This window comes from Polypterus senegalus, chromosome 2 (assembly GCF_016835505.1).
Source record: "Polypterus senegalus isolate Bchr_013 chromosome 2, ASM1683550v1, whole genome shotgun sequence".
Classification (NCBI taxonomy): Eukaryota; Metazoa; Chordata; class Cladistia; order Polypteriformes; family Polypteridae; genus Polypterus; species Polypterus senegalus.
The window spans coordinates 71,423,410-71,445,696 of NC_053155.1; the positions used below are offsets into that span (position 1 = coordinate 71,423,410).

The 22,287-nt window shown below is 40.2% G+C and overlaps 1 protein-coding gene across 2 annotated transcripts in view; it reads right to left on the bottom strand.

Moving 5' to 3' along the window:
- The window catches only part of chst10 (carbohydrate sulfotransferase 10), a 262,179-nt gene that overhangs the window by 200,649 nt on the left and 39,243 nt on the right, over positions 1 to 22,287 (bottom strand). Inside the window, exons 1-2 of one of the 2 annotated variants that reach the window (XM_039743941.1) lie at positions 10,709 to 10,776; positions 3,749 to 3,885 (exon numbers count right to left, since the gene is read on the bottom strand). In XM_039743941.1, coding sequence (XP_039599875.1) covers positions 3,749 to 3,885; positions 10,709 to 10,761 — 190 coding nt within the window. In that variant the 5' untranslated portion in view covers positions 10,762 to 10,776. Of the gene's footprint in view, positions 1 to 3,748; positions 3,886 to 10,708; positions 10,777 to 22,287 lie in introns of those variants that run through there. The other variant, XM_039743942.1, reaches the window with a different exon arrangement.

The window sequence follows — 22,287 nt, forward strand, 5'->3', positions numbered from 1 at the left end:
GGGCAGTATCGTTTGTTATTGTTTGTCAAGACTGCACACAGTCCTACCAACGAAGATGAACGTCTGAGGAGAAGAAGAATGTAGAGGAAAATAAACTTGGCTGCAATTGCGGACAAAAAAATTGAGACAGAAACTTTTTAAAGTGTGGGAGCACTTCATTGAAAAGCGGAGCTTTCTTTTCACAGCACCACCATCGTGATGCATGAGCATCTGAAACGAAAGCATCCTGGAGATGTGATGTCGCCGTCTCTTGAGAATTTATGCTGGCGCTGTTAGTTATTAAGTTAGGGTCAGATCAGTAAGGGAGGGAGAGAGTGAACAAGACTGAGAAAATAAAAATACAAAAAGCTAACTTTTACAAGTAACAAATTTACACCCGATCTGTTCGTTTTCAAATAATAGTGCGATGATGTTTTCTGATTGGTACTATTCGGGACATACAATGATTTCTTCAAAATGTCACATATATGTGTCTCTTTCTTTCCACAACCACATTCCCCACCAAACAATCCCCCTCCCCCGGTGCTGCGCGCTGACACCAGAAGGCGTGAGCTTATTCAGTGCTAGCAGCAGCACGCAGGTGGCCGGTTGCTTGTGCTATAACAAGCTTGACCTGGCGGTGATCAAAGCGCATGTATTGTGCAAGGCATGTATGCGGTCCACAGAGAAAAGAAGAGCGCTCATGGTTCACCTTGCAGAGGAACATTCTGTGCAGAATGAGCAAGATTGGGGTGGGGGAGGGGAACGTGGTCATTGATTACAACCGCAAGAAGGTACGCAAATGAATATGAATAATGTTGCATCTGTGCCAAAATGTTTTCTGAAATGTACCACAAGGTCATAAAATGAATAATTCCAAATATCATATATACAGTACCTATGTCTTTTTTTTTTTTGTCAGTGCGGCTTTGACATCATGGGCCTTAAGGTGCATACTAATTCAGCGTAAGCAGGAACACTCAATAAAATTGAATAAAAAAAAATCAAGTGACAATAAGATACGAATAAAGCAGATTCGCCAGCATTTTTGTGTCAGCTTTTATCCACCCAGAACAGAGAATTTCCAATTCGATTGTCTCAAAACACCCCTCGCATCTACAGTTATTCCCAGTTTCAGATAAAAAGTAACAGCGTCAGATCTCGGGCTTGGGGGCGATAGTACTGTATGTAACGTGATAGTGACTGAGAGAATAAATGAAAAAAACTCGGTAACTTTTACAAGTACTATACATTTAATAAAGTGGCTGTTACAGACACAAATCAAATGTATGTGTTTATTGTATAATATTAACAATAAGAGCAACTCACTACTGAAAACGGTAAATATACTAGGCAGTCAGGGTCGAACCGGGGGACTCTTGATTATAAGTCAGCAATTCCTACCGCTGCACCACGGAAGCTGTTGTATCATCCTTGAACCTTTTGTGAAAGTGTTTATTTGATGTTTGCACTTCAGGCTTTACACATTATATAGTTTGTCTGCATTTTGTCATTTATTCTTGAAATATGAAAAACGTTTCAGTTTTAAAAATGTATTTTTTGATTAAGTTAAATGCACTTTTTTTGTTTCAATACTAAATGTATTTCTGTTTTATTGTGATGGTCACACTAATATAAAACCATCTGATTATTTTCAAATTCATATGTTTCACTGGTAATTTTAATTTGATTATTATTAATTTTAAACGTGTTAATGCAGAGACATTAGGGTGACAGACGTGAGCAGATGAGGTAAGCCATGCACTAGAGCCCAGAACAGGATCAGGCATCAAAATAGTCAGGCATGAAATAATTGTGACTAATTGACTAATTGAAAAATAAATTGAACGATTAGTCGACTACCAAAATAATTATTAGTTGCAGCTCTAATTAAAACTAATCTATACCTATAAAACTTTTGTTCAGTTTTTGTCACATGATTGCAGGCTACACCCATACTTAATCTCTCCATTAACTGTAGTCAGCAGACAATTGAAACACATCATGCATAATAATGGCAGCAGGTCATAAGAAATATCACAACATTATTGTGAAATAATTAAAAACTTTTGTGAAAAGTTTCTGCAAAGAAGTCTATTTTCCTCCCATTTTTATGCTTAGCTTAACCTTTCTGTCAAGATTCTGCATTCTAAACTTTCTTCCTTACCAGTTGTCAGTTAACAGTGGGAAGCAGGTAACAGGCAATAGTAAATCCTCTAACTAACTTGTTGTACCTCCAACTGGGTAGGGGTAGGGGTTAGTGGTTTTGGGGAAACCCACAGGCTAGAAAAAAAGTTACGTATGGCATTAAGTTAACGTTTGAAAGTTACTTAATACCTAATACTCAGTTATCACATTTTTGTTAGTAGACTACATTAAATAAGTGCTTTTTAACAGCACTTTACAATGTTGTGTGGTTGAAGACATATCCCAAATAGGCTTGAGGTGGCTTAATAGCTATCATAGACAGAAGAGTTCAAAATCAAGTGATGTAAAAATTACTTTGATTGATCTTCATTAGTGGTGAAGGGTCTGTGACTAATTGTATAAGCTGCATGCGCATACACATCTCTTCCCTGGCATTGAATTAGGACTGGAGCGGCTGCGGGTGTGTAAAAATGGAAAAAGTTATAGAACATCCACATTGGTGTAACCATTCTCAAGGGAAAATTGACACAGTAAACTAATTCGTAGTTGAATTTGCACAGAATTTTTATTTTAAAATGGATGAGTTCACAGATTTGCCAATGTATACAATGTATAGAGAAAGTATTGTAATCATTTAAAGATTTGATGTTAGGATTTTGATGAATCTCAATGTTACCATTTTTGGAATTATGTCTGTGTGCATGCAAACACTATAACTTGAGTATGCTTTCACTCAGGTTAACCAAATTTTGCATACAAGTATTAGGTACAAAATTAAGATTTGTACCAACTTTTAGGCTATTTCCTTTAACCAGAAGTAGTACTTTACCTTTTATTCATGCAGCTACAGAGTCCAATTTATTCAACGTTATTTGTATAATAATTGTCCAATATATTATTAATTTGATTTGATTTGTTGTTGATGGTTCTTTAAATGTACATAACATAAAAAATATAATTATTGTTTTGCTGTCTACTCCTCAAAAATCCATCCTCATATCTATGTATATGAGAAAGTCTAGGGGAGACCACTCCCGATTTTAATGGGATAATTTAAAATTTCAAAACTTGGTACAGCATGATTTGTTCAAGATATCTCAATGAAGATTGAACCATCTCCACAAATGTGTTGATGAATAAGTGTGCCAAATTGCAACAATATGTCCATGGGGGGCCCAATTTGTTTCATACAGGCAGACCAACAAGGCTGTCGCACTAGGTGCTTCTTGTAATATATGTGAACACGCATAACAAGACACCAGTATGAATTTCTGTTTTGGCAGGGACAGACAATCTAATTAAATGAAATGATCCACTAACATCAAAAACTTGACTAATTAAGAGACTGGCTGGAATGAAAACAAGCAGCAACTGTGGTCATTTGGGACCAATTCTTACTACCCCCGATCTGCTGTTAGGAGCAATAAGAATCAAAACGTTTTGTGAACAATTTCCAAAGATTTCTTTAAAAAAAATATATCAAGATACAACACTTTCAAGCAAGTTCTGAAATCCAGTCAAATTATTTTTAGGCAAAACAGAAAGGAAACGATTGAGTACTTTTATGTATGATTTAAAACGGATGCTTTGATTCTACATCCGACTGTAAGAAAGAGCTTACCATCTGGTCTTCTGAAAGGGAAGTTGATGAATTTGCTGGCAAACATCAGGATCAGTAACACCCAGCCACAAGCACCCAAAAGCAGCCAGTGATGCCGCATGATGTCAGATATCAGCCATCTGGCACAGGGCTGTTTCCTAAATGAGAGATAGTGCTTATGAGAAAAGACTCATTATGACATTCCCAAATCCACCGACCCACCCACATGACTAATTACTGCAAAATTATTTGGCTTCCCAATTTTCAGGATCCAAAAGTGATGCACAGAAAATGCAATGGTAAAGCAGAAGAAATGTTTAGCATTTTTTTCATAAGACTGTTCACCAGCGGTCTATCAGTGTGATTTTGTCTATATGCCCTAATCTAAGGTGAACCCAGTTCTGTAAAAATCATAAGCCCTCTAATCTGCATGTACATAAATATCAGCCTATATTTCTTGACAAGCCACAAAAAAATCTGTAGAACGACTTCACTATTTAAATATTATTCCACACTAGCCGTTGTATCAAGCCTTGCACAGAAAAGTGAAAAATGTGTGCAGTGCATGTGTAAAATAAGTCTGACACAACTACAGTATTGTGGCAGAAATAAGTATTTTTTATTCTTATTTAGCACCAAATCTTCTGAGCTTACTAAGCCTTGAGAAAGTTTACTGTGAAATTAAAGATATAAGGAAATAAGTAATTTTTCTGGAAAAACTTTTTGTAGAAAAAGTAAAAAGAATTATCTCAATAGTTCAATAACTGAAATGTTATAGAGCATGTAGAAAGCGCCATAGTCATAACATACAACTTGATTGCCAAGACAAATGAGGGTCAAACAGCACACTTATCCTCCTGCTCCCCCAGAAGCACTCCTAGAGGATCCCCATGAAGTGTTCACCCCCTCTATTTCCTGTCATCTCAAAAGATTTTTATTAATCCATCTCAACCACTGATCTCATCACAAATAGGTTATTTGCTAGCTTATTTTTTGCCCTAGATAAAAACTGAATAGGACATAAAATGTGCATTCAGAAAAGAGGGAATGGTATTTTGACATGATTAACCATGAGAAGTTAAGTGGCAAACGTAAAAACACACTTTTTTTTCAACACACTTAAATATTTAAAAATTCTCAGTAATTATTGCAGTCAAACACACAATTGAACTTGCTGGTGTTTTGTTACACAATCTTTTCTAATTTTATTTTTTTAAAGTAAAAATGATGTTGATACCATGTTGTTTTATGGAGGTTAAAAAGTAAGTCAAGTGAAAATACCAACTTTTGGTGAAATTGTCTCAGTTTTTTTTACTTTTTTCGAGACATTTACTGTATACATAGAATATAGGCTAATAAAATGTTTGGTTTTCTAAGTCAGACTATACCAGAAAATAACTGCAAAATTTTGTAGAAATAGGCACAGTGACTTATGTGATGTTCAGACAGAAATTTTATTTTTTTTATATAAAAGATATACATTAAAAATATCAATTAAAAATGTACATGGTATAGGGTTTTTTCTGTTTATATAACAAATTAGAAGTGTTAGGTTTACAGAACTGCTAAAAGCTTTGAGGTGTCTCAAAAGATACCGTAGTTGTATTATTTATAGAACACTGCTGAGACAATTTTGATGTAATTATTCTTTATATTATTTGAAAAGCAAACTTAAAAAGACTGTCAGCTTTAACCATTGGTTCAAAGATGTTAACTCGAACAATTTTCCTTTTCAGGCAGTTGTCTCAGTCGTAGCCAATTCCTTTGCCTCTACACGGCAGGCATTCTATTCTGTAAGCTGCCCCACATCAGGATCAAAATCATACCGAGGAGTTATTTTGAGACTAGCCACAGGGAATGGAGGCAGCCGAGCAGAAGAGATTTGGCCTTCAACGAACTATAGACCATACTGTCAACATTTGCATAGAAAAGCTTCTAAATGATATCATCTAATACAAGGGACCAGGCTCTTCACATCACTATCACAAAACAAGGGGATTTAGGTGCAGGCTGTAAACTTTCAGACTTATGCAGTTATTGAGTGACTAATGTTTTTAATGCAGAGACAGTGCGTTTTCAAGAAAGAGAAAATTTAGCATTACACCAAGGACAGGACATTCTACCAAAGAAAAATGTAAATTACATGCAGCAAATTAAAACATATAATGTCTTCCCCCTGAAACAAAAAGTCCTCAGAATGACAAGTAACCACTTCTTTGGTGTTTTTTAAGATTGTAAAGGAGACAGAAATTGATCTCCTTTTCACAAAGATGAGTGATTAGAGTACAAAGTTAGCTTAAACACAGGAATGGCCCTTTAATTCATAAATGTGATTTTGCTTTGTACTTTGAGAGGGAGCATATAAAAATCAATGTCTTATTCAATTATCGGAGGACTAAACAGTAATGTTGTCTAAATCAGTCCAGTATGTCCATTTACACATAGATACATATAGAAATATATGTATTTATTATATACATAAATGCTGCATATACATACATGGTGTAATGGATACATGGCAGTAGGAACTGACAGTCAGGCAGCAGTCTAAATGTTTGCTCCTTCAACCCACAGACACAAAAAGCTTGATCGACCCAAAAACCTATAATATCACTCAAACCCTGCCTCTTCTGGTCCCTCCGCTATTACAGCAACACAGCTCCAAGGTATGGAGGAAATAAATAAATAAAAGTACTATGAAATATCACAAAATAAAGAGTTTGAAATGTAAGTGTAAATATATAAATCTGTCACCGAATGTTTTTTGCTGCTTATTTAAATTTTGCCCTTAATATTCCCCCAAATACAACATGAAATACTGTCACTTTTACTTGTCAAAGTTGAGAGGGTGGCCTCTAATGAGTGCAGTGTTTTAATTGGCTAATCCGTTGGTGCACCAAATTTAGACCTTCAGCCATCAAATCCTGGATTATAGCAGACACTTCAGATGCAGGCACCTCACAATGAATTTAGAGTTTATAGAATAAAAGTAGCCACTTCGTACAGAATTTCTGAAAAACTTTTTCTTGAAATCATATTTGATTTGTTGAGTCACAACATTGAGCATGCATGTGAGCCACAGGACTCCCAAGTCAAGCAAAGCACGTATGTCCACTATACAAACGATTCATCAAAAAACACATTCTCGCTAGAGCCCACTTGGTTTCACAAGTGAAAGTTTTAAAATCAAGCCATATTTCATGTTCTACTTCGAGGAACATTCGAGACAAAATAGAATAAATAAATACTGTAAGCAACAAAAAACATATTCCATGACATTTATTTGTGCTCACATTTCATACTATTTTTCTTTATTTAATGTCACATTTTACAGTACTTTTATTAGCCTGTTTATTAATTTATTTGGTCTGCAATATTCCAACATACCAGGCATCTTTTTGGACCAACATGGGAGCACGACAAATTATTCAATGGAGATGACCGTGATGACTGAACCATTCTTTAGGTTTCTGTCAGCTTTCCTTATAGTTTGAAATGTATATACATACATACATACAGTACATACATACATCTGACACTTCAATTATAAAACATGAAGATCCAGAAATAATAATTTTCTTACACATTGTGGCATGGTAGCAACAGTGCATACAACTGCCTAACTGATTGAGCATTACAGTGTTTGAATCCCATACCAAATTGCGGTTTGCATGGGTCCCCTCCCACACCCCAAAAGAAGTGTGTGTTGTGAAGGTTGTGAACATGTATACGAGTGTGAGGGAGCCCTGTAGAGTACTGTTGCCCTATTCAGTTGCCTTTCCCTGCCTTAAGACACGTTCTATTGATGGTTACATTTTAGAACAAAGAGAAAACAGCTCACCCGTCACCACTGTCCTATTTATAGCTGTGCATGTTCATCAATACATATTTGTTTCAGTAAAATATTCTGAAAGAAAAGGGGGGGTGGGGGTAAGAATTATTAATCTGCTCCGGTCAACAAAGTATTTGGGTTAAGTTCTTAATAAAAGACAGCACTAGCAAGCTATAGAGATAAATGGCATGTTTAGGTAAGAACAAAGCTTAGCATCTAATTAAGAAATTGGTTAAAACGAAAAAAAATGCACCCAATCGAGAAGAGAGACAGGACATCCTCAGTATACTACATTTACTGTATTCATAAAGCAAGTGAATAAATTCACTGATAAATTACCATTTGTTTATATATTAAGCATCATCCAAAAAATATTTTGTGCCCCTCTTCTCTTTGTATTTGCTATGTGCACAAACAATTCCTGTATTACTTTTGAATCCTAAAGTATCAGTATTCATCCTACTTCTTCAACTTTCAGGTACATGAATAATGTTGACACAGAGGATCCTTTCTGTTGTTGAGGCAGTGAAAGAAATTACACTTCTGAGTTGATGTCTAATCATTTGAAGGGACATGGAGGGGCAGTGGTTAATGCTGCCATCTATTAGAGACTGGAGTCAAATTTCATACTTGATTGTTGTCTGTGTTAAGTTTGCATGTTCCCCCGCGGTTACATGTTTTGCATATTATGAATTATAAATCTAACTGGTAAAATGTTTTCAAACTACTATTTATCCTCCTCTCCCTCGCTCATATTATATTATATACACTCACATATACACACAGGACTATTCAAAATGAAACAGCAGACTTCAAAAATGTATTTCAAACAAACTGTATAAAACAGAAACACATTGGTTAAATGCTATCAAATAAATTATCAAGGTATTTTTATAGTTCACTGATTTGCCTACAATTTTGTTGAACTCAAAAGGCTTTATAATGCGTTTCAATCGGGGCCTCCTATGCAGAATAAGTTATTGTTTTCTCCACCACTCCTGTAATTTTAGCATCTTGATAGTGTTTTGGATAATAAAAAAAAAACAACTAAAACAAATCATACAAGTACAGATTCATAGTTCTTCATTGCTGTGATTGCTAAAAATTACAGACAAAACAAAAATGTTTCTATAACCTTAATCAAATTTTTACATTATGCATCCTGCCTTCTTGGTCCCTATATTACAATACTAATCAATAACTCAGGACAGCATGGCCTCACAGTCAAAGATCCTTTCAGCTTAGTTGGATTAACATAATTTCCATATATAAAAGATACGTAATTGGCATGGCAGTGCTCTGATTCAACAGGGCAGATACTGTATTTAGGATGAAAGCTGCCAGTATCCATTAGAAAACAAAAGAAAAGAGAAACATGAAGGTCAAAAAGATTACTTTAGCAATGCAGAAGCTGCAAATGGTGGTCAGTCTCAGGCAAAGAAGAAAAAGATTCCTATTATCTGGTTCACTAAAAAAAAAATCCATATCAGGAGGAGAGGTTTCTGTATACCAAAACAGAAGGTATGTCTGTATGATAACACAATACTTGATGGTGCAGATAATGAGAAGTTTGCTCCACATCTTCAAAAGCTAAATTTTACACTGACTATAGTCAGACAGGCAGTGTGGAAGACCTGCAGACAGGAGATCTTTGGTGCCAGGACTTGAATTTAGTGTTAAAGCACAGGCTGGGGCCACCAGAACGCAAAAGTCCTGACCCCAGCAATGTCTAAATGATGAGGCATAAAAGACTATTCCTCTTCAGGGAGAAGAAAAACACAGTTTGGTGCCAGAGGGCAATGGTTCACTAGCAGACAAAAGACTGGTCAGGAAAAGACAAGGGAGAAACAAAGACGAAAGGGAGGCATGTTCTGGGCGCCAATCCAAGTAGGCTGGCCCAAGCTGGTAGGCATTTGTTTAATTGCACTGCTTTTCACTCCATCCTTTTATACTTTTAGTGCATGAAAATAAAGATCATATTAATTAGATATTGCAATCTGTACTTTTAGGTAGTGTCAAAGGGGTGCCTTCCATCACATATTCCATGTAATGAATTCTATTATATAAACAGCACTACTCATTTCTAACAACAGTACAAAGCTGCTCTCCAATTGGAGTCCAGATCAGCATGCAAGCCACCTTCTCTCTACAGAAGACAGGAGAGTAGTAAGCAACAATTAATAAAACTACTTGCTTACAGGATTCACAGGCTTGACTGATATGATTGCAAAGAAGTGGGCAATAAGCTTTGACACACAGAGAAATACATAAAGCTAACATAGACCACTGACTGTTAAGCATAGAAAATGAATCCCTAAACAAAATGCTCCTAAAAGACATTAATAAGAAATTGAGGCTTGGCCAAATGTCTCTGCTCCCATGTTCTGACATACTAGGAGGAAATAATGGGAATCTTTGTTTGCTTGTTTTTATTAAATGCTCTAAAATAACCACATACTTCAATATATGGTGCAACAGGGAGTCACGTAATGAGGGAACTCCAAACCAATTACAGAATCACAAAGTCCAGAGAATTAAAGTAGAACAGTCTTGTGTAACAAAAAGATGCTTATGTTAGCTTACAGACCGAAGTGCTAGTAATTTGTGAAGTATTATGGGGCCTAAGGAAAATTATCCAAGGAGATTCAGTGGAGGACAACGATCAATACAACAGTTTCCCAGATAATATAAGGAAACTTATGGATTGGGGATCTCTACTGATCACTGAGAATAACAGACTACTTGGGTTTAATCAGCCCTTTTAAGGTAGTATTTGAAAGTCTGGGGTGCAGGACCACTCTGCAGTCTGCAGAAGCAGCTCTAGGTGTATGGCTGCAGGGCTTTTACACTGCATATTGACTCTGGAAGTAGTTCCTAATCACAGACTGGACTATTTGTTGCTTTAGAAGCATTATCTGTGGTTGTACCAACAGGGGAACAAAGGAGAAACTCCCTAATACAATAATAAATACAACCTAACCCAAACATTTTGTGAGTTACCCTTAATTTCCATTTTGTGCAACCCAAATACCATAGACAAATATAAAATAAGAGGAAACTGCAATATCTTCAAAGTAATGTTGAACAAAGGTATTTGACAGTACATGGCTGGTTTAAATGACACTTTCCCCAGATATGATGATGGTCACCTTGTCAACTGCTTGTGGACCACATTTTGAGAAACACTGTCCCACAATATCATCTAAGGATTACTAGGTCTCTCTCACCCTCACCTATGTCAAGTGTTAGGGACTCCATCATCTGAAAGACACCAAGAAAAAAAAATACTGTAGAATTCATAGCACAGAAACAGTGCAGAAAACCACTGTTCACTAACAAGATCAGGAGCAGTTGTCTCAGCGTAGCCAAAATACACTTAGACTATCTATGAGAGCTCTCAAATAAATGTTCTATATGCAGATAAATGTAAACTGAAACGTTCTGGCTAATGAAGGTCTCTAGCTTTTAAATGCACTTTTAGCTTTTCTCCAAAAACTAAGTACCTCTTACCAATAGTCAAGTAATAGTTTTGGGATGCTTTGCCACATCAGGAGGGGGGGTGGGGGGAGACGGAGGAGGAGAAGAATGTCAGCCCATCTTCTATAAGCTGAAGAAGTGCAACTATACCAGTACTACAAAGCAATAATGTAAGAATCGGTCTAGTCTAAAGCAGAAATTGAAGATATTTTAGCAATACATAAAAAAAAAAAAAAACCCTCACAGATATTACAAAACTGAAGCAGATCAGAAAGGAACAACCACACCACTGCAAGAGACTGCTGACCAGCTAGGTATTGGAAAGGTCTGGGTTGTTGCTGTCAGAGATGGCACAGCCTGTTAGATGATCTGGGAAAGCAAATATTTAGAACAATGGGCATGGTGTGTTGCATAATATTGTTAATGAATAAATCAAATACAAATTAAAACTTTGTGTTGCTTTTTAATTCTGGGTTTACTGTATTAAAAAGTATGTTTTTGCTGTGTATATGATAATACTACCCTGAAACCCAAAATTGGATTATGTAGGTTTAGGAACATAATCTGATAATGTTACCATGAAAAATATGCAATCAAGCAGAAAGAAAGCTGATAAAAAATACAGTATTTACCTTGTCTTTTTTTAAAATACTAAAATTTCCCAAAAGTCATATGAAATGTCATATTTGAACATTCATAATTAAATGAAGTGGGTTGGTCTGGCTTGCCTTGCTAAAATTGTCCATCTCAAGTTACTCAATGCTTGAAGGGTGTCATTCACAGAAGGTCCAAGCCATCCCGATTACCCCAATGTTGGTTAGGTTAAAGTCAGCTGAAACTCATGTCTGTCAATTCCACTGCAGTTCTGTGCACAAATGGGTCAAAATAATTACTAAAAGGCATACCGATTCTCAGCACTCTTTGTAATAACTGACTAGTCTTGAACATCACTGTGCTCTATGCTGGTACTACATAACTGACTGGAATGGAAGCTTGTTTGTATGAGTTTAGTGTCAACAGAAAATGAGAGTTTTTGATAAACTATTTGATATTTGAGGAAGGCTGTAAAAGCCATCACCCATGATGTTCTCAGCGAGGTTTGGGAGGTATTGACTTCAATTTGGGATACCTTGAATTGGTAAAAGGAGCATTTGGAGAATATCCTGGTGGCTATGCTCTCCAAAAGCAAGGAAAGGCTGAACAGATCAGGTGAGATTGGGTCCACCTATGTTAAACGTAGGGGCTGGAATCTTCCACAGTGATATTGCCATATGGGCAGCTGCAATTCAGCCAGAAATCCTGACAGTACTGGATGCTGTTGAACTGAGAGCCAAGACTGTGATGATAGAAATAGATGCTTGGTTTAGGAGGTGGTATTTAAAAGCCAGAAAATGACACTGCCTTCACACTTCCAACTCAATAGCAATCAACTGATTAAATGACTCAATATCAACTGAAATTCCATATCCCCAGGTTCAACACTTTTTTGTTGTCACCTCAGTTCCTACTTCACTGTCCCACAAACAATACTTGAGTTATTTTCAGTGATTTCACCATAAGGTTGAATGAATTCAGAGCATAACTGAATATCAGGTAAGTTGATTTGTGTTTCAAATTTAATAAAAATGAAGTTTACCATGGAAAGTTGGCTAAACATTTTATTATACTCTGTACACATGGCAATACCTATACAAATGGTTTAAGAATGCTTGGAGAATAAACACTTGAGGAGACATGGGGTTGGTTTGTGTATCAGTGTGTCTTGCAAAGGAGCTGAACCCTACCCAGTGTTGGCTGAAGGTTAAGTTTTATAGGTTTTCTTGTCTATGAATGGAACAATTAGCTCTAACTTCCAATAGTCCTATTCCTGGAATAAAAGTTCAGAAAAAGGAATTAATACTGCCTTTAAGGTAATGTGGAATCTTGGTCGACGTGAATAAAATCTCATTCAGTAGTCGGCTGGTTGAAAGCCATTTAAACTTTTGCTAACAGGCTTTGTACCTCCTTTCTCTTTAGGTCATGAGTGAAAAGAATGGAGGGTTTTAAAATGGTTCAATGGTTTCAATAATGGCTCAAATTTTTAAGTGCTATGTTGTATTTAAAAATGGTTGTGATCCATTACATTCAGCATGCACGTTACAATATGACAGGGTACATAAAAAGTGTTTCATTTTCTTATCTAAACAACCTTAAAGTTGGCCTCAGAATTAAGATCTGTAGTGCTGCCTTGTTTATTAACTGAATAAAAACATCAGTATTTGATTTTCGGCCATTTGTTATGATTTATACTGAAGTGTATTTAAATAATGAAATGCAACCTCACTTCAAACATCCTGATGACCAGTATACTACCTGTATAGATGAAAGGAAAAAAAAATCCTAAGCCTAAAAGTGCAACAATTTTATATGACGTTTTTAATCGGGCTTATTTTTAAACCTACAGATATATGTTTGATATCCGATTATCAATTCTTGTATTAGGAATTTGTTAGTTTTCAGACACCCTTGGGGTCAGAGCGCAGGGTCAGCCATTGTACAGCACCCCTGGAGCAATTACAGGTTAAGGGTCTTGCTCAAGGGCCCAGCAGAGTAAGATCTTTTTTGGCAGTGACAGGGATTCAAACCGGCAACCTTTTGGATACCAGCACAGATCCTTAGCCTCAGAATTTATCGAACTTTAATGTGATGTTGTTAGATTTTTATATTCTTATTCAGTTTTTAAATTATAAACTGAAAAATATCAAGAACTCCCATGATACAAGACTTTGTGCCAATGATTTAACCATGCCCGGGGCCAGAAATAAAAGACAAAGAGTAAGACAGCTGCTGTACAGGCTTTTACATGTTTGAAGCGCCGTGTGAGATGCAGATCATGTGGCATGGCAGCAGCAGCAAGCCAGCAGCTGATCGAGCAAAGAAGTTTCCCATTGTGTCACCGTTTAAGAGGGGGTTTCAGAGGTGTGTCTCCTTGGGGTGTGTTCAGCCCCCCTCTTCACAACGCGAGTGGCACAGACGCGAAGTGGCTGGTGTGTAGCGCAGCCTGGTCGACCCCCTAGAGTGTGTGTGTATATGATGTGATGGATGGCTGGGGTTCATGCCTGGCAGGGATGCCCCTTCACCACATCTGCCAGGGGGACAAGAGTGGGAAGCCCAGTATCTCCCCCTGGGCGCTAGATGGCAGCCTCCCTGGGTTACAGCGGTGACTTGGACTGCCCCAGGGCTGCATGAGGGTAGGAGTTCTGTGCAGCTCTGTGGGGTTCTGCAGGCACCGCCGGGGGGTGCTGCAGCAAGAGCTGCTGGTCCATTTTGGGCATTGGTTTCACCTTACCCGTAAGTGCAGGCGGATGTCGCCAATCAAGTACCTGGAGCACTTCCGGGTACCCAATAAAAGTAATCCAGCAACCACCACTCAGTGGCTAGAGTCGGGAGGGGGAAGACAAAGGTTGCTGAGGTGAGAGAAGAGAGTGTTTTGTGGTGATTACTGTGCTGTGGATGGAGGGATTACGGGGAAGATGTGCCCTCCTGCTGAAGAAAACAAAAGTTTGGTTTATTTTTATACGTGCCTCCATGTCCAAACTGTGTTGGGTCGGGCGCTATATAGCGTCTTCTTACACTGGTGTAGCTGGCAGGATTCCGGTCCATTTTTTGGCCCGGGAACTGTTTAAAAATTTGTGTAAGGACCCGGCACAGCAGCGGAAGCATGCATGCAGCAAAGCCGCGCAGAAGGCCCGCTCCCGAGACAGAGCACCGAAGCACACACACGCAGCAGGGGCCACAGGATGACCACCAAGGAGCTCCGAGGGACATCGCGCTAGATGGAGAAGAAAAAAACAGGGCAGACGCAGAAGTCACACTAACCAGCACCACGGGTTGCAGAAGCAGGTAGGTGACGGGCCCAGGGGTGAAGGGCCGTGGGAAGGTTTTTCTGCATTTACGTCTGCCTACCTCCTAGACACCGAGAGGCGAAGCACCCATTGGTGGCCTGAGAACATCTGTCCATTGCATGACAGCGAGTGATCTCGGGAGAGAGCGAGGCTGAACTGCGTCTTCCCTTCGGCCCAGTCTATCGGTTGGAGGAGGAGAGCCCAGACAAGCTTCCCGGCGCAGTGTTTCCACTAGAATAGCAGGAGTTCCTTCCTGCAGCAGGTAAGGGAGTGGAGGGTATGTGTCAGTTCCTCGCTGATGAAAGCCTCGAGACAGCAATGGCAAACCTCCACCCTGATCTGGAGGGACCCCCGAGGGGGCCTGCGAGTGAAGTGCAGGGCCCCGATGGCTCACAGTTGGCGGGAGAGGACTAGGTAATCCCCGAGTTCACCATCGGCCGAAGAAAATCACTTTTTTTGGGCTGCACGGGAGGTGGAGGCCCTCCTCCTACCCCTGCAGTCCCTTGTTCAGGTTATTCAGGTCCTGCAGGAGACAAGGAAGCACTGGAAAAGAAGCTTGACGCGCCATTAGGAGCCATCATGGAGTGGATAAAGCGGTGCGGCATGAGTTCATCCAGCCTACAGGATGCAGCCATACAGGTAGTGAGACCTGTGCCACAGATGATGGGATTGGGGTGGCAGAGTGCAATGGCAGCAGTGATCAATACTGCTTGCCACACAGTCCTGCCTCCTAGAAAAGATGCAGCCGTGATGACTGACAACGCAGCAGAAAAGTGTAAACAACCTTGCTGCGACTGCCAGTGTCAGTCTTGCGGGCGTCTAAAGGGGTGCATACAGTAAGGGGTCTCCCTTCTTCCCATAAGGGGACCAAGACCGTCAGTGCACCCCAAAGCAAGAGGAGATCCCGGAGAAACAAACGGGATCCTCCTAACAGTGTTAAGCGCGAGCCCGTCTGCATAAAGGCGGTTGAGGGCTGCATTGCAAAGGGGCGGAAACGTCAGGTGCTCTCAGGGGAGCAGAAAGGGAGCAGGACTTCCCATCCTGCTTCCGATCATGCAGGAGTTGATTTAAAGGGGAGCGGCATTGCTATAACTGCGGCCGCTGTGGTCACATCTGGCGGTGTTGTCCAGAGAGGATGTCAGATTGGCGTGGACATCAGGGCAACACCCCCAGACCTGTTAGTCGTATCTCCACAGGGCAGGGCCGCAGACTGGAAGACACCGACTCCCAAACATGGAGAAGGCCAGCCCACACAGGATGTGTCGCTGAACCCTACGGGGCTCATCTGAGGGAAGGGCCCTATGATGGATGGCTGGGACGCCCTTTAACCACATCTGCCAGGGAGACAAGGGTGGGAAGCCCAGTATCTCCCCCTGGACACTAGATAGCAGCCTCCCTGGGTTGCAGCAGTGCCTCGGACTCCCCCAGGGCTGCATGGGGGTTGGAGTTCTGTGCAGCACTGTGGGGTTCCGCAGGCGCCGCCAGGGGGTGCTGCAGCAGGAGCTGCCAGCCCCTGTTGGGCACTGGTTTCGCCTTTCGCCGGGTACCCAATAAAAGGGAGCCAGCGACCACCACTCAGCAGCCAGAGTCAGGAGGAGGAGGACAAAGCTTGCTATGGAGGAGTGGTGGTGAGAGATTAAAGTGTTTTGTGGCGATTACTGTGCTTGGGACTGTGTTGTGGCTGGAGGGATTACAGGGAAGACGTGCCCTCCTGCTGAAGAAAATAAAAGTTTGGTTTATTTTTATACTTGCCTCCGTTCCAAATCTGTGTAGGATCGGGCGCTACATAGCATCTTCTTACAATATATAAAAAATGTGTGTTCTACCAATAGACATGCAAAACTTTCATTCACCCGATACAGTGCCCATTTAATTCAATTCACGGGTACAAAACATTCAGTCCATGTAACCTACTGTGCATATTACTGGTAGTCCCCAGGTTACGGACATCCGACCTACGACTTACGAACGGGGCAGCAGCTGCGACGCATATGCCTCAGTAACTGCAGCTCCATCATCTTCGGCCTGGGGACGCTGCAAGCGGTGGCTGGATGGAGGCTGGAGGGGGGCAATTTCACTGCTCATGCAGTGTAGTGTCCCTCAGGCGTCTCCCGGCGGCAAGCTGTAACCCGTGGTCCATATTCACCGGGGCCACAGCTATCGCTCGTGTGCAGGACGGAGGTTTGATGGGGCGGTTCACTGCCCGCCCACTACGCCACTGCAGCTTCTGCTCCTGACTGGACGCATTGAGCAGATGGGTGCGTTTTACTGCCCATCCACTACACATGGCTGCTCAGTTCGTTCTCTGTGGGCGGCTGGTAATGCTGCAAGCAGTGACCCAGTTGTGGCTGAATGGAGGCAATTGAGGGTGAACGGGGCAGCGGGGGTTAGCATTGTAGTGTGTCTCAGTTGGCTGCCTATTGAATGGGGGCACTAGTGGGCAATTCACTACCCACCTTTGGCTGCACCGTGTTCGTTCTCGGTGGGTGGACGCTGCAGACAGCATACTGTAGTGGAGGTGAAAGTGTGGTGGGCGAATGGTGAATCGTCCCTCGCTGCCCCCATTCATTCTCAATAGCAAGCCTGCTTGTACTGTTATGCACATAGCAGGAACTTGTCTCTTGTCAGTACATCAGATGTGTTAATGACGGGTGCCTTCCTGCTATGATAGCGTGTACAGCGCTGTGCAGAAGAGCTCATCTTAATCTTTTGTCGTCACCCTTCAAGAATGTCTCTGAAACACAAATCTGATGCAAGTGCTGGTGATACAGTAAAGAATAGAAAAACCGTCACCATTGAAAATAAAGTAGAAATAATAAAAAGGTCAGAGAGAGTTGAAACTCCATCATTCATTGGCAGAGCACCTGGTTACTGTCGGTCAACAACAGTATTTATTAAAATAATGTACCTGTTCCGACTTACATACAAACTCAACTTAAGTACAAACCTACAGTCCCTATCTTGTACGTAACCCGGGGACTGCCTGTATCAACAAAGGAAAAGTGCTACTTATTTGAAAATATGTATGCCCCCTAAAAATTAAGCATCAAGATTTATATGACAAAGATATTAGAAGGATTAGCTATCATTTACCAACAAAAAACAGTTGCTCACTCTTACATTTTTTAATATACAAAAAATATACAGTATTCTCCTAGATTAAGCTCTTTGACCATATCACAACATCAGGTACTGGACTCCTCCTTTTATTAATGATCGATATACCATGTTTAGAGGGTTGCAATTCTGTTTTGTACACATGCCTATAATGCATACTACAACAACAACAACATTTACACACATTTACACACACACACACACACACACACCGTTCTCCCTGCTGGCACAGAAGGGTCTGATGACTCTTCTCATGTGATGGGTCATCAGTTTCTAATTAGATCCAGTTTTCTGCTGAGACTGTCTTCTGCTAACATGTCACAGCACCAAAGCTGCCCATTTCCGAGTAAGCTGTAAACTATATTAGTGTATGAAATTGGACCAGATGATCCGAGAATAAGGTCAAATGCACCATTTTCCACCAGCTGGGATGTGATACAATGAGTGGCAAAAGTTAAATGATCAAACATGTTTCTGTTTATCAAAATGCATTTCCACAGTACCTACATATGGGCCAGGCTCCTCAGCTGTTGATTTCAGAACACAAAACAATGTTTGATTATTCACAGATTATAATTATAAACTCAAAAAGCTGTCAAAATCTCATCACTGTTTCTTCATGATGCCTACTGGATACAGGGTCTCCCTGGACTTTACCCAGTAGCAACATGCCAGATAGAAAATATCTTTGTCACATTAACATTGTAATGTCAAATCAAAGCTTGTGACATATGTCATCTCATCCAAACAATGTCGATAATATGTGAGGGCTACCTGCTGATGGATATAGTAGGCTGAAGAAATGACTCTAACAGCTTGGATTAGCCACCATCAACATTGCTACTCTCACTTACTGCTGCAAGAACTAGCAGATGCCCTGAAATGTCAATATTGCATGTGGTCAGGAGATAAAGTGGGCAGAAGCAAAGTCAAAGGACATCGGCAAAGGTTACAAGCTTTTTGACTATGGGAAAACATCAAACTGTAATGGCATTGCAGTGGTCATCAGTGAGAAAGTGTCATTGAGATCCACCAAATTTCCAAACCCCTTCACCTCAGTTAAGATTGACTTTAGAACGACCGCCCTGAAAATTGTTGTCATGCTATACACCCCAAACAAGATGCTCAGAGGATGAGAAAGATTAATTTTTGGGGAGTACTGGCATGCATCTCTACTCAGTTGCCCTAGAGGTGTACTTACTGATCAGCAGAGACTTCAACGAAAATTGATTTAATGAGGCAAGGCTATTCACAGTTTCATGGTGGAGAAGTATTTGGCATTCAGAACAATGGGTTTTGTATCCTGGACTGTGCCGAGGCCCACAATTTGGTGGTTGCCAATACCTTCTTCAAAAGGAGTCCTCAGTACCGCTGCTGACTTGGCCTTGGATGACAAATGAGGTCATACATGACTGGAGTTTAATGAATCAAGAAGTGAAAGTTGCCAAAGCACAAGACCCAGCTAGTACATGCCCTCAGTGCACTCGGTGTCGACCCCAACTAACCAGTAGAATCTCTCTGGACCAACCTTGAGCAATTTCATATTTTAGCTGTGGAGATCCACAGTGGGACAAAACCAGGAAAGCACATTACCATCAAGCACATTTGGTCGTGGAATACTGCAGTTCAGTTGGCTGTCAAGGACAAGGAGGCAGCCTGCAAGATCTTGCTAAAATCGTGCCTCATCCCAAGATCCTCAGGAGAACAGAACTTAAAAGCACTTTATTGACAGGTAAGTCTGGTAATGTAATGATGCAGCTCAGTTGGCCATCAAGAAGAATAAGTAAGAATTCTACAAGATCTGGCTACAACTGTGCCTCAAAGACAACCACAGGAGATAAGACCTTTTAGTCAGCAGCAAAGTAAGCAGTGGCTATAGTAAAGGCTAAGCACTACAAAAGATCTGTAAGACTAGCTGAACATGCCCGCTGTTGAACAAGACAGCAGCCACGTGATGAACATCACAGGCAAACACCAACACCAAGCATAGAGTTACAGCAGTGCCAATCATCATCTTAGAAGTGAGGTCATCTGCAAGATGAAGAATGGCACAGTGACAGGCCCCAATGACATACCAGCCAAGATTTGGAAGATGTTTGGATGTCCTGGGCCCAAAATTCTCATAGCACAATTCAACTGGTTCATCAAGGATAATACTGCACCAGAAGCCTAGTTGACTAGTTTTACTGTTAATCTGGAAGGGTTAGAGATGCCAATGAATGTACACATTTTTGGCTGTAGCTGTTTATTGTACCATACGATAAAGATACAGTATTCAAACATGTCCTTAACAACCATCTCTGCAGTATCATTCATATTACCACTACTCAATATGGGTTCATTTAAAAGATGTGGAACAACAGAGGCCATCGATGCTGCTCACTCACTCATGAAGAGGCACTGCTAAAAGAATAAGCTGCACCACGTGGTGTTCCTAGACCTAGAGAAGATGTTCAAAAGGATCCTGCATTAGCTCATTTGGCATGCTTTTTAATTACACAGTGTTCCTGAAGCATATATGTGCTAGACACATCTCCTACACAGCAACGTCAGGGGTGCTGTACAATGTCCCAGTCGAGTCTCATCACTATTTGCTATCCAAGTCATCGTCCAGGAGAATCAGCCCCCTTAATCTGACTATCCACTCCATGAATACTGTCATGGCTTACATCCCAACACTACATCCCCAGACACTGCTCTATGCTGATGACATCCTGCTTCTGAAGGAGATATGTGAAGACCTAGAGTATCACATGTAGCAAAGGAGGACATGGCTAGAAGAAAAAACTGTACGTCAATCAAAATCAAGAAGACCGAGTGCACTTTATAGATGGATGGTGCCAGCATCAAGAAGGCGGTACACATGGAGTTCAGCTTACAGACAGATGGCACCATACACATTAATGGACAAAATCTCAAAAAAGTTTTTCATTTCAAGCAAGTTGGCTTGCTCAACTACTCAGACGGGGACAACATTCATAGTAACTGGGCAACAAGTCTGTGTTGCATGGCTTAAATGGCACCAGGTCAAAGGAGTCCTCTGTGATCACAAGATGCCCTTCCACCTTGAGATAAACACCAGATTCCCTAGGGATCTGCATGGGACAAACAAGTTGGAAAACTGAAACAATTTCCTATTATTTTACATTTAGGTTTATTTAGAATGGCAAAGTTGAAGTTAAATGTGCCATTTTTTTGCATGATTATGAATTTGTGCCAAATAAATAAAACTTAAAAACATCAGGAAACCATTTTTTTATTTAAGAAATAAGGATCAAAAGATTTGAGAATATTTAAATTATAGCAAACAAACATATTTATTAATTTTCATTAACATTTACTTTCCTTTATTTTCAAGCCATATATAATTTTTCCATATTTCCACAGTAATCTATGCAACTGCAATCAATCATTTTCTAACCTGCATGGTCCTGAAAAGGGTTGTGGGGTGTCTGCTGCAGCCTATCCCAGCTAGCATAAGGCCCAAGTAAGGAACAAACCCTGGACAGGGAGCCAGTCCATCAAAGGGCAAACACACACACGCTCATATACCCCAACCACCCACTAGGGCCAATTTAGGAAACGCCAATCCACCTAACCTGCATGTCTTTGGACTATGGGAGGAAACCCACATAGACACATGAAGAGCATGCAAGCTCCATGCAGGTAGGACCACTGAGCCATTCTCTGTGCAACTGTGCAAATGCTAAATAAATGGAAAAACACTAAGAAAATGTGTACAATTCGGACAATGAAACAAGAAATTCTATTCTCATCATTTTTTGAAATCCCTGGTTTTTACTTTATCAACTGACAAGCATTTTTGTGTTTTTAATGTTGCACTCCAGTTTGTGCTCTTTAAATACAAAGCAAACAAACTGCTCAATAAAACAGCCAAATTAACCTGCTGGAATAGGTGCTTGTGAAAACATGTAGGTTTACAAGGCTTGAGTAAATATAGGTCTGTTTTAAGTTTATAGATTGAATTCTGTTGTCTAAACTAGTTTTATGGATTTTATTCTACACCCCCACAACTCTACTATCCGATATCTATGTTTAGATATATCAATAACTTGCATTATATACGTACTAACGTGTTGGTATGCGTTACCTGAAAATGTCAAACTATGGACACAACACCCATCAAAGGTATGAGGATTCCTCAACACCATATAGGGCCTATTAAATCAATAAAATAAAAAGACGTATTTGATGGGCTGCGTTTTTATAGTTTGACATTTCGACTAATT